Source organism: Ptychodera flava, chromosome 12 (assembly GCF_041260155.1).
Source record: "Ptychodera flava strain L36383 chromosome 12, AS_Pfla_20210202, whole genome shotgun sequence".
NCBI lineage: Eukaryota > Metazoa > Hemichordata > Enteropneusta > Ptychoderidae > Ptychodera > Ptychodera flava.
The window spans coordinates 6732391-6745436 of record NC_091939.1 but is presented as its reverse complement, the minus strand read 5'-3'; the positions used below and the strand labels follow the sequence as shown (position 1 = coordinate 6745436).

The following is a 13046-nucleotide window of genomic DNA, read 5'->3' as shown; positions in this document are numbered from 1 at the left end:
AAAGTCATTAAACCTTTTTAGGCCAAAAAAATTGGTTTGTTTCTGGTCAGCGCGCGCATCACTTCAAAGTGTGCGCGTCAACTCTTTTTTTTCCTGTTTTTCATTTTCCCCTGTGGAAAAAAGGAGAAAATGTATCAAATTCCAGCCAAAATAAAAAAAAATTGAAAAAAAAATCGCGTCACCGCATCATTTTTGCCACATGTCAATGACCAGAAACAAACCTATTATTTTTTTTGGCCTTACTTCAGCCAATTCCTAATTTGCAGATTTAATTAACTTTCCTAATTAGGGATATTTATCTGTATCAACTAGACCAAATTTGACGAAACTTGCTATGTACATTAAAGATACTATGATACAACATTGGAAGTCATTAAGCATTTTTACTTTAGCTAATTCTTTATTTGCAAATTTAATGAACTTTCCTAATGAAGGATATTTATCTGTCTTGACTAGACCAAAGTTGACAAATTGCTTTGTACATCAAAGATACTATGATACGACATTATTGAAAGTCATTTAACATTTTTACTTCAGCCAATGCCCAATTTGCATATTTAATGAGAACATTTCAGTCAATTCCTAATTTGCATATTTTAATAAACTTTCCTGATTTGGGATATATACTTGGATTTAGAATTAATCTGTGGTGAATATTATTCATTATCTTGATCATAACACTTTCAATGAAGTTGCAAACATGTGGCAAAGGTTCAAATTTACGCATAACTGCAATATATAATGAAACCTGAGCATTTTCAGTTCATATCTGGTTATATAGTGGTGCACTTACAGCAACAGTCTGAAGACTCTCTGACCTCACATGACCTCCATGCTGCATATAACTTGTAAGGTATACATGTTATAGCGTGCAATTTCTGTAGTGGAGGTCTCATACTTTACTTTTATGCTATGAACTTTAAGGTAGAACACACCTCGGGGACAGATATTCGGACTCTCAAACTTTTACAACTCTTTTCTGATATACCACTTGTGGAGGTTCATTTTAAAGCTCTTGGTGTAAGGAAACTTTTCACTGGCTTAGTTTTTTGAAATTCAAAAATTTTATTTTTCTTCATAGAGTTAACACATGGATGGCGGCCATTTTGAATTGTAAATATCGGTAAATCTTGGATAATTTGTTTCTCTAGTACCAAAATTTGCATGGTGAACCCCAGATTTTTATTCTTGATTTTGAAAGAGAATGGATGAAAGATTCCTTAAGGAAAGTTTGAGCAAAAGTTTAAGTCTTTCACTTTTGAGGTGCACACTACCTTAACATGTTGAGAAGTATAGAACTACCTACTCACCCTTTGGGAAAAGTATGAACGGGAATTGTAAAAGAGTGTGAGTACTTTCTTGTGTGAGCCCATTCTTCTGACAATAGTTTTTCCTCCTACAGAATAAAATATGCAATTCTATTACATCGACGATGGTAAATGGCAAATCTAAGAGATTATGTGGTCAAAGTTGAACATGTTATCAATCAATCAATCAATCAATCAACATTCAATGCAAGAGTTAAAATTTGAAAAGTGAACAATATATATAGCAGGAGAAAAATAGTAAACATCTAAGTGAATAATGGTAAAGTTAAGTATTAAGTCAGAGTTTTAAAAGAGGAACAGTGCAGTCTCTTTGGTTATCTCCCATATAGCTAATATCAATCAATTTGGCAAAATATATATATTAAGGTAAAGCGCGACGAATTCGGACGCGCACACGCTCTAGAACGTTACTGCGCAGATTTAACTCCAGCCTGCCGCAAATGGGTTATTTTGTTGCGCATGTATTTAACATCACCTGTCATTGTTGAAATTGCGCTTTTACCTAATTTTTTGACCCAGTCTCTTAGAAATACATGTGACCTATAACCTTGTCATATATTGACCCCCTAGGAAGCTGGTTTTTATTCAAAATGAGCGACAAAATTAACATTTCTCTCCCATGTACATGGCGCATATTACCCATTCACCTGGAGATATTGTAAAAAGTATCATGGTGACACCCTTTTATTAAAAGTGTAAACAAAATGGTATTATGTCAGGATTTTATTCGCCAAGTTTGGTCAAAATGACACCATTCAGAGCGACAGGAAGAAAGTTCGAAAATTATGTAGTGATATAATTTCGATATCGTCATTTTGTAATCGATACTTATGTTAGAATTTCTTTACAAACATCATGAAAACTATACATTCGATAGATATGGATCTTAAGTCTTGGTATTTATTAAAATGAACTCATTTGCTGTGCGTTTTATAATTGCTTTCTTTAGTTTAAGTGAATTATATCATTTTTATTTATTTCTAACGACGCCATTTTAACGTCCGTTTCCATGGAAACGAGCGCGGTGACCCCCATTTTTTATTTCATTTTTGCGCTTGCACAACTTCAAAGAATATTTGTGCAAAGTTTCAAGAAAATGACACCACAACTTAATTTTGACGTGATTCGTAGTACTTCACCTTAACATGTGTGGAGTTACAGCAAAAATACTATAATCACTGACTGTATTCTCTTTCTTTTTTTTTACTTTTTGTGATATGTATGTAGTGTCTTCATTAAGACTTTTTCCCTTGTATTTGCAGTGAGATTTCTGAGACACTATTATCTTTTTTCTTCTTCTGAGTTCTTGTAACCCTTTCCATCCCTACCATAGAATGATGTGTGTTAATAAAGTATTATTTTGTTCAGGGGATATTGAATATGCAGTGCACAGTAGCTCCCCTTTTGTCACTATGAGTCCCCGCGGACGCAGGCTGGCGGGGACTTACAGATTGGGTCCCATCCTTCCTTCTGTCCGTCCTTCCATCTGTCAGCAGCCGTTTCTCTGTCATCCCTAGCGATTTGTTTCAAACTGTGTGCAAGCTTAGTACTGTGGCATCATATGCACGTCAATTTATTTTGGGACACGATTCAATATGGCCTCCTAGCGGCCATTTTGTTGTGATTTTTTCATGTTTTTGAGCCATAACTCAACTATCCCTGAACCGATTTTGTTCAACATTGGAACACAGATAAAGTACTATCAGTGTATGGCATATATATGCATGTAAATTTATTTTACAATACGATCCAATATGGCTACTGGGCGGCCATTTTGTTGCAATTTTTTCATGTTTTTGAACTGTGACTCAACTATCCCTGAACAGATTTCATTTAAACTTGGCACACAGACATTGTATTGTAGTGTGCATGTGCATCACAATTAATGGTGCGAGCAGGGACTGTGTCATCAGCGATGACTTGTTTTCTTGCCTCTTGATAAAACTATCTTTTGCTGTCGCTATCAATTCTCTACCATCATTACTATAGGGAAATTTATTCTGCCTTGAAGAAGCTCTAGTACATCCGCACTCCTTTCTTCATGCTCTGGTTATGTGATTCCCTTTTACAAGCAGTTGTATTGTGTGTGTCTCTCTTCAACTTACTGACTAGCCTCACCTGCCAAAACAGCTAGATGCATTTGGAGTGGATAGAGTCGACGCTAAATAATCAAAACTGAATTCACCAATAGTCACCAAGACCAATACATTCAGAATTGATCCTTTCCTCTGCACTATCAGGGCATGAATCTGTTCCATATATTACATATCGTGGAAACTGATATGTGTACTCATAGGAACTTATGACCTGGATGAGTTATTACAGGAAAGGCATGGATGAAGACCATAGGTAAGCTAAGATAAACAAACAAAGAATCAACCAACAAAACAAACAAACAAACATACAAATATAATCAAAATCATTGAATAGATAAACAAATTAAATAAAACAAGTATGCATATTAAATATACTTATATAATATAGCCTATATATATATATATATATATATATATATATATATATATATATATATATATATATATATATATATATATATATATGTGTATTTTACTTTAAGTTTGTCGTTGTTATTTTATTTCAGATCGTTTTAACCTTGATAAAGTGGGATTACTCCCACGAAACGTCGGTGTAATAAATTTTATAAATGAAGAGCTTGGTGTCCTGAGTTGGTGCGTCTTGACCTGCTTTGTTTTACTATATATATATATATATATATATATATATTATATATATATATATATATATATATATATATATATATATATATATATATATATATATATATATATATATATATATATATATTAGAAAAAACAACACATTGAATAAGAATTGAAATAATTGACAGAACAACACAGGCAAATATTTAAGGTGCCATGGCAGTATGGTATCATTATTCAAGTATAATGAGCAATGACTAGTTATTAAATGTTTGTGTTTATTTTTAATTTTTCTATATATATTTGTTCGTATCTTTATTTTATTCAAGATTTCTATTTGTTCGTTTGTTTGTTTGTTTACTTTTTGTTTATTGATTAGTTTGTATGCTTGTTTATTTGTTTGTCCTGGCTTTCCTGTGAGAAGATAAGCAACAAACGCAACCTTTATTACACCAAGGACTAGATTGACAAGAAGAAAGAGGGTTCTTGTCTACCATCAGTGCATTGGCGAAGTAAAGGTAGATAATTAAGCTTCTTCACTTGCCAAGGTCTCATGTCTGGGCAGTTAGTTAGTTGGAGACTGTGGTGGAACTAACAACCAGTGCGAGTGGATTATGATAATTAAGGTGATCAAATAACTTATATTATTAGAGGTGATACCTTAGTTACTGTTATGGTGACAAAAAATGACCAAAAGGATTGTGTTTTTTCTTTAATTTCAAATGGTAAAGAAAAAGCAATATTTGAGCTATTCATACTAAGTTAAAAAGAAGTTTGTGAAAGGCAGTATGTGGCCACATCATTACATAATGTTTGGAGGCACACAATAAACAGCCTTGTCTACCAAGGCTGCGTTCACAAAAATGGCAAGGGGGCTGGAAGAATTCAGGGGGATTCAAACATGTTTTTTGGGGGTAGTTTGAGAGTTTTCTCTGCCTATGGGGGATCTGAAAATGTTTTTGTTCCCTTTTACTTTTTAGATTTTCCAATTTCAAGGTTTGGCAGGTAATTCAATGAAAAATGAATAACATTTCAATGTCATCCAATTATTATAATGAGAGTAATTTCTCTGAATTACCCTCCCTAATTCCCCCTTCATTAATTTGTTCTGCCGATCACCAAGGTGGAGGGGGCCTTTTCATCCTGACCAAATGACTCATTAGCGGCTCGTAAGGCCCCGCCTTTTACGCCCGGCTTTTACCCAACTTTGAGGCTGCTTCTGCATGTACCCAATCTCAGTCTGAAACGTACATAATTATATGGGGATTTAAGATGACTTGTGGTGTACACTTTGGAGACAAACTCTGATATAGGGTGATTTCTATGATGCATGGTGAAGGGCTTTTGAGGCTGCGTTCACAAATAGCGGGGGACCTGAAGGAATCGCGATTGAAATCCCATTTTTTTTAGATCCCCCATATTTACCCTAAAAAAATTTCAAAGCCCCCTATGTGATCAAAATTTTTCGTCTCCTTTCTTCAACTACCATGTACATCAGAGTCAGAGCTATCTCTGTCACTTCTCAGGTATGCAGTGACAGTGACACTGCGGTAGCAGGGCATTACATGATAGTGACACTGCCTGTAGGCAGTAGCTGTATTAACTTTGATAATTTTGGCATTTTTTTATTCAGTTTATACGACTGTATTCTTGTTCTACTGCCTACAGCATCATGTTGAACTGTCCAGTATTCAGCTTACCAACACAGTCGGTGTATGTATGTGTACCATGCATTTTTATCATTGACAAATGATATTGTGTGTTTCAGCCTGCTGTATTGAGACCGCAAGAAACTGTACTGTAGTTGATATATTGCATAGAAATATTGCAACCATCATCAAGAGTTGCAGCTTCTGCCCCGTTACTACACCCAAGCTTGTTTTTTTACAACAAATCACACGTTCAGATTTTGTCAAGATTAAAATCATGAAATATGACAAAATGGTTCTAGATTATGTTTAATTATGAACTCTTTTCTTTGAAATACTATACCGAGATACCGAGGCCTCATTTACTTCAGTTCCGCTTTGCGCCTACTCGCCCCATAGACATGATAGACGTGTGTATATAAAAGTAAAACGTACCTTTACGTATGTACGGCGCCTATCTGACAAAATGTGCTTATCTGACAAAACTCTACGAAGTCTTCTACACGAAGGATTTTGTTTATGTAAACTGCTCTCAAATTGGGTGGCGCCTATCGACACGATCATCGTGTGAATAGACGAAAAAAATGCTTACCGACACGATGATCGTGTGAATAGACCCAAAAAAAATGCTTACCGACACGATGATCGTGTGGATAACGTGGTTTTTCTTACCTATCCACACGATGGTCGTGTCAGTAAGACGCATTTTCCGCTTATTTGCACGATGATCGTGCAAATACACAGTTTTCTTACTTATTTGCACGATGATCGTGTCTATAAGACGCATTTCCCGCTTATTTGCACGATGATCGTGCGAATACGCAGTTTTTCTTACTTATTTGCACGATGATCGTGTCTATAAGACGCATTTTACGCCTATTTACACGATCATCGTGCAAATAAGCGGAAAATGCTTCTTAAAGACACGATCATCGTTTTGATAAAGAACAACACATACCGACACGATCATCGTGTAGATAAGAAAAACAAACGGATAATCCACACGATGATCGTGTCTATAAGAAGTATTTTCCGCTTATTTGCACGATCATCGTGCAAATAGGCGGAAAATGCTTCTTATAGACACGATCATCGTGCAAATAAGCGGGTTTTCTTACTTATTTGCACGATCATTTTGCTTTTCCTGAAACATCCTTTTTACAATTTTTTACATCTCAAGACTTTAATTATCATCTCAATTAGAAAACTTGAATATTGAATATAGAGAAAATATGTTTCTTAAAAAAAATATGGGCGTACTCGGTCTGGTCATGGAGTTAGAAAGGTTTGCATGTTTGGGTGACTATGTCCGCGACTCAATGGCAACTCTATCCCTACAGCGTGCAACCCCCTAAATTACATATAAATAAGCTAAAATGCAAAAAAAATGTACGCGCGACGTTTCAAACTTGACGGCCATCTTTTATCCTGGAAATGTCGCAAACGAGTGATGGTGAGTTCCATACATCGGCTGTGTATGTACTGTAGCGCTTTGCTTGCGGGGTTTGTTAGTTTGACTCAAATTACTGGCAGTGGATCGGCGGAGATTGTCAAATGCAATGAATTTAGCGAGAAAATAGAAAAAAGGGGAAAGGAGAGTAAAAGAGCGAGAAGGGAAAAATTACAAAGTAACTGACAGAAAAATAAAGAGGGGAAAAAAACTCGTGGCTCCGACCAGGATTCGAACGTACATCTGCTGAGATTTGGCTTCCATCGTTCAGACATTATCACTCTGCGTTCACGGTGTGCCACCGGGTTATCGTTGTAACTAGAAGACAAAATAGGCCATATATATAAAAGACGTATTGTTGTCTCTTTCAAGCTGCGATTTTGTTTGTTATGCTCTCTTATTCAATTTTATGGCAGTTTGAGCCTCGAAAACGTGAAATATTGAGATCGTGAACAAGATTTCATTGGTGGTTTATTATAAAACTGCAGTGGATTTTAGCAAGCGATGCCAGCAATTCAATTGTCAATTGAACACGTGGGCCTAAGGCTAAATTATGGAGAACACACTTTTTGTCACACGAGGAAACTTTTTTCAACTCGGAAGCCGTACATTTGAGACCACTTGATAACGCAAAATGGTGACATAAGTGTACAATTTGCATTTGATCGCAAATTATCATGATCGTGTCGCTAAGTTGCTTTTTATTCTTGCTTACCGACACGATCATCGTGTCGATAGCCACAACGCTCAAATTGTTGACATAATTAATCATTTTTTATTACACCTCACTCATTCAGCATGCACTGCCATTGGTTAAACACGACTCACGTGACATGTAAAAGTATACACATATTGACTGGCCATGAGGGCAACAGCATACGTCTGTACCCCGAGGGACTGTGAGTCACCCCAAAAACAGACTGTTTCCCGAGGCCGTAGGCCGAGGGAAACAGTCTGTTTTTGGGGGTGACTCACAGGCCCGAGGGATTAAAGACGTATGCTGTTGCCCTCATGGCCAGTCAATATATGTTTTGTAACACATCTCATCCGCAGCCATGCATAAGAACGTACTATACACAAAACTTGTCTCGTGTAGGCCTATGATGTAATATGTTGGAGTGGTGCGGTAAGAAAACGTTTTTCCTAACAGACCTGGATCGCAATACTTCAGAACGTTCAATGCACCTTTGATTACAGTTTTCGTCCGTTTTGAGTCCTTGTTGGAAACCAAAGCATTCAATTCTTCTTCAGAAAGTAGGATAAACCAAAAAAATTCTCGACTATCGTTTCGATCGGCCGCAGACGACATCTTTGTTTACATTCCGGTCCGCGCACGCGTCAATGTCGTTTTTGACGTCAGCGGGCATCATTTGTCGGAACTGATGCCTGGCAGGCAACAGTTCCAACAAATGATGCCTGATGACGTCGTTTACGTGGATCAGCACAAAAAGAATGCATCCCACGTGACTATCAACTGGCGAATTAGAATACAGACTGCGGATGAGATGTGTTACAAAACGTGATGATGCCCTCTGCGAATGTGATGATGCCCTCTGCATTTGATATTACATGGATGACATCATTTTACTTACTGCGCCTCCTTTCTGCGCAAAACAAATTGTCGTTCGCTTGTTGTACCTTGCAGTTGGCAACTTACGTCATGCAGAGCTGTCACCGGCACAGTTAGACGATATTTTGATGCAAGTAAACAGCAAACGAACGAAAATGGCAACAAGGAATGCAATTTCTGTGTTCAGCGACTGTGCAAGCAACAAATTTGGATACGCCACCGAGGAGATCGGCAAACTTTAGCGGCAACTCTAGACTCGGCACTGACAACATTTTAGGCGCGCTGAGGTCCGGACTCAGAAGGCGAACTGTACTCGAAGAAGTCTTTGTGTTTTTGTTTCTTTGCATGTTTGCTTGTTCGGTGTAATAAAAATAATAACACATGAGAGCTTGGGCAATATCACGATTTTTTGCCTGCCCTCGGGCTCGGGCATCATCAGTATTTCGATCATGACCACCATCCCTTGGGCAGGCAATAAATCGTGATATTGCCCAAGCTCTCATGTGTTATTATTTAATTATTGTGGTTGTTCTTCCATCGGCCGGGCTCGCGCTCGCTTACTACTGTAGTCGAGACCTAAACCATGAAGATAACTCCGTATTGCAACATGTATGTGCTTTTTTTCTCATCCACTTGCGTGTTTATTGAGTATAATTTATGTACTTAAATGGCAAAATTAGCGATCGAGGAAGGTGATGAAAAACAAAAACAAGAAGTATTCTCCTTGCCACTGTGGTGATTTTGATACTCCCGCCATCGCATACCGTGAGAGCGGATGACCTCATGTGACCTCGTGCCCTCTCCTCTACCCCTTAAGACAGCCTCTATGTGTTGATCGATGTATACACAGTGATTGATTGAGGTGCATCGGCGATTTTACGCAATCAATGAAATTTACTGTATTTTTTAACGATTATATGGCTATTTTGTGATGTTTGTGATTTTAAAATGCTCTAATTAAGATTTCGTTTGTGTGTTTTAACAGATAAAATATTGTTTGTGGGATTACTTTCCACAAACGAGTAAGGCTACAAGCAGTAATTAGTTGTTTTTGTCAGATAAGCACGTTCTGTCAGATAAGCGTACATACGTATATAATAATAATATTTTTATTGCTTGCTTGTAAATATATGATTTACATCACATTTGTGGCAATAAAAGTGTGATACAAAAATAAGTTAAAATTTTCTTCAATAAAGATAAAGTATTACAGTATAATAATAGTAGCTAGTAATAAATATAACTAGGTATTTCTTTGTTTATATAAAGTAAAAATATAATCTGCAAGTTGTTCATTAAAAGATAACTCTTGTTTTCTTAGTAGAGAAATAAGCTGATTTTCAGTATAGTCGTTTGGGAAATTGATTTTACTGAAAAAGTACTTTCTTTGGACTTTGTATTTCTGACAGACTAATAAAAAGTGTGTTTCATCTTCAATACTGTTGGTGTTACACTGATTGCAGTATCTTTCAGTAATTGGGGTTTTTGGAACAGTGTGTCTCCCTTTTTCAATTGCTAGATCATGATTGCTAATGCGAAGTTTGGTGAGCAATTTTCTTTTCTCACCTTGTAACTGTGTTAAGTAGGGTTCTAATCTAAAATAACGTTTTATTTTGGCATACATTCTTAGTTTACTATTTTCATCAGTGATCAAATTTTTCCAAAAGACTTCATAATTGTTTGTTAAATTTCTTTTCATTAAACCAGTTATAACTTTGTGGTGTTTAAGTGATGGAGCTTTATCAAGGAGAAAGTCCATTCCATTGTCTTTAATTAAGGCACTTAAACAGTTAAACCAGGATCTATTGTTAGTGTTGCACACGTCTATGGGGCGCGTAGGCGCAGGGTGATTGGAGCAAACACGGTCCCTCCACAAAATACTAGTATGACCTTGGAGCAAACCAGCGACTCTGATCATCTATTGACACCCAGTGTCAATAGCCTAGCTGTGATATAGCAGCGGTACTTGTGGCGTATATCGAACGCGCTCGGGTCATTGGGGTCATCGCGGGCGTTGTGGCTATCGACACGATGATCGTGTCGGTAAGCAGGAATAAAAAGCAACTTAGCGACACGATCATGATAATTTGCGATCAAATGCAAATTGTACACTTATGTCACCATTTTGCGTTATCAAGTGGTCTCAAATGTACGGCTTTCGAGCTGAAATAAAATTTCCTCGTGTGACAAAAAGTGTGTTCTCCATAATTTAGCCTTAGGCCCATGTGTTCAATTGACAATTGAATTGCTGGCATCGCTTGCTAAAATCCACTGCAGTTTTATAATAAACCACGAATGAAATCTTGTTCGCGATCTCAATATTTCACGTTTTCGAGGCTCAAACTGCCAAAAAATTGAATTTGAGAACATAACAAACAAAATCGCAGCTTGAAAGAGACAACAATACTTCTTTTATTTATATTGCTTATTTTCTCCCTCATTGGCATCGATAACCCGATGGCACACCGGTCACGCAGAGTGATCACATGTGAACGATGGAAGCCGAGCCTCAGGAGATGCACGTTCGAATCCCGATCGCCGCCACGTGTTTTTTTTTCCCTCTTTATTTTCTGTCAGTTACTTTGTAATTTTTCCCTTCTCGCTCTTTTACTCTCCTTTCCTATTTTTGCTATTTTCTCGCTAAATTCATTGCATTTGACAATCTCCGCCGATCCACTGCCAGTAATTTGAGTCAAACTAACAAACCCCTCAAGCAAAGCGCCATACTAGTACACACAGTACCTACACAGCCGATGTATGGAACTCACCATCACTCGTTTGCGACATTTCCAGGATAAAAGATGGCCGTCAAGTTTGAAACGTCGTGCATACTTTTTTTTGCATTTTAGCTTATTTATTTGTAATTTAGGGGGTTGCACGCTGTAGGGATAGAGTCGCCATTGAGTCGCGGATATAGTCACCCAAACATGCAAACCTTCCTAACTCCATGACCAGACCGAGTACGCCCATATTTTTTTTAAGAAACATATTTTCTCTATATTCAATATTCAAATTTTCTAATTGAGATGATAATTAAAGTCTTGAGATGTAAAAAACTATAAAAAGGACGTTTCAGGAAAAGCAAAATGATCGTGCAAATAAGTAAGAAAAACCGCTTATTTGCACGATGATCGTGTCTATAAGAACCATTTTCTGCTTATTTGCACCATGATCGTGCAAATAAGCGGAAAATACTTCTTATAGACACGATCATCGTGTGGATTATCCGTTTGTTTTTCTTATCCACACGATGATCGTGTCGGTATGTGTTGTTCTTTATCAAAACGATGATCGTGTCTTTAAGAAGCATTTTCCGCTTATTTGCACGATGATCGTGTAAATAAGCGTAAAATGCGTCTTATAGACACGATCATCGTGCAAATAAGTAAGAAAACTGAGTATTTGCACGATCATCGTGCAAATAAGCGGAAAATTAGTCTTATTGACACGACCATCGTGTGGATAGGTAAGAAAAACCACGTTATCCACACGATCATGGTGTCGGTAAGCATTTTTTTTTGGTTTATTCACACGATGATCGTGTCGGTAAGCATTTTTTTTTGTCTATTCACACGATGATCGTGTCGATAGGCGCCACCCATCGCGGGACTGTGGCGATGACCCCAATAACCCGAGCGCGTTCGATATACGCCGCTGCGATATCACAGCTATCAATAGCCGAGAGCTGCCCTTTATGATACTGACACCCCTGGGCCGACCCCTGTGGCCTTACTCGAATCCTTTCAGAATTGAGCAACGTTATGTCGTCCATTTCTTGTTTCTAATAAGGTGATGCTCCTTCCCCCCACGGTTGGATTTACAATGTTTAACACTGTAAATGTCGTAAAAATATATCCTACTGTGAATTGTTGACAGCTCAGGGTCAATTACCTGATTTTTGTCCGCGAAATAGGACACCCATTGGTTGACAGCCTACAAAATGGAACATGGGGACTGCGATATGGTGACCACAGTGGATATGTAGAAAGAGTTTTTTTTACTTTTAAGTAGAATACATGTTGTTGAGAATAAGTAATCTACAAGTAAGTTTCGACGAGTTTGGATGCCAACTAGCGAAAAACGGCCGACAGGGTAGCATACGCACATCGAGCTACTGTACTGCAGCTAGTGCATCGTGAGTTAACACTGTGAAGGTTCAATGCACAGCCACACATGCATGGGCGTCGGTATAGCGCTTACCTTTCAAAAGTCGTTACATGTAAAGGAAATCGGGACTGTCTTTACAGGCAGTTTCAGTTTCCCTAGCTACCCCTTGTTCCTCACTACGCTTGCTGCTTGGTAATCCCAATATCAAAGACCGACAACCTAGTAGTGAACACTTCATATAAACTAATATGTTTATCAGTT

The 13046-nt window shown here is 37.5% G+C and overlaps 1 protein-coding gene across 2 annotated transcripts in view; it reads right to left on the bottom strand.

Moving 5' to 3' along the window:
- Positions 1 to 13046, bottom strand: part of LOC139144826 (ganglioside-induced differentiation-associated protein 1-like) — a 20117-nt gene extending 7071 nt beyond the window's left edge. Inside the window, exons 1-2 of one of the 2 annotated variants that reach the window (XM_070715618.1) lie at positions 12879 to 13046; positions 1311 to 1396 (exon numbers count right to left, since the gene is read on the bottom strand). In XM_070715618.1, the coding sequence (XP_070571719.1) occupies positions 1311 to 1373 (63 nt within the window). In that variant the 5' untranslated portion in view covers positions 1374 to 1396; positions 12879 to 13046. Of the gene's footprint in view, positions 1 to 1310; positions 1397 to 6093; positions 6141 to 12878 lie in introns of those variants that run through there. The other variant, XM_070715619.1, reaches the window with a different exon arrangement.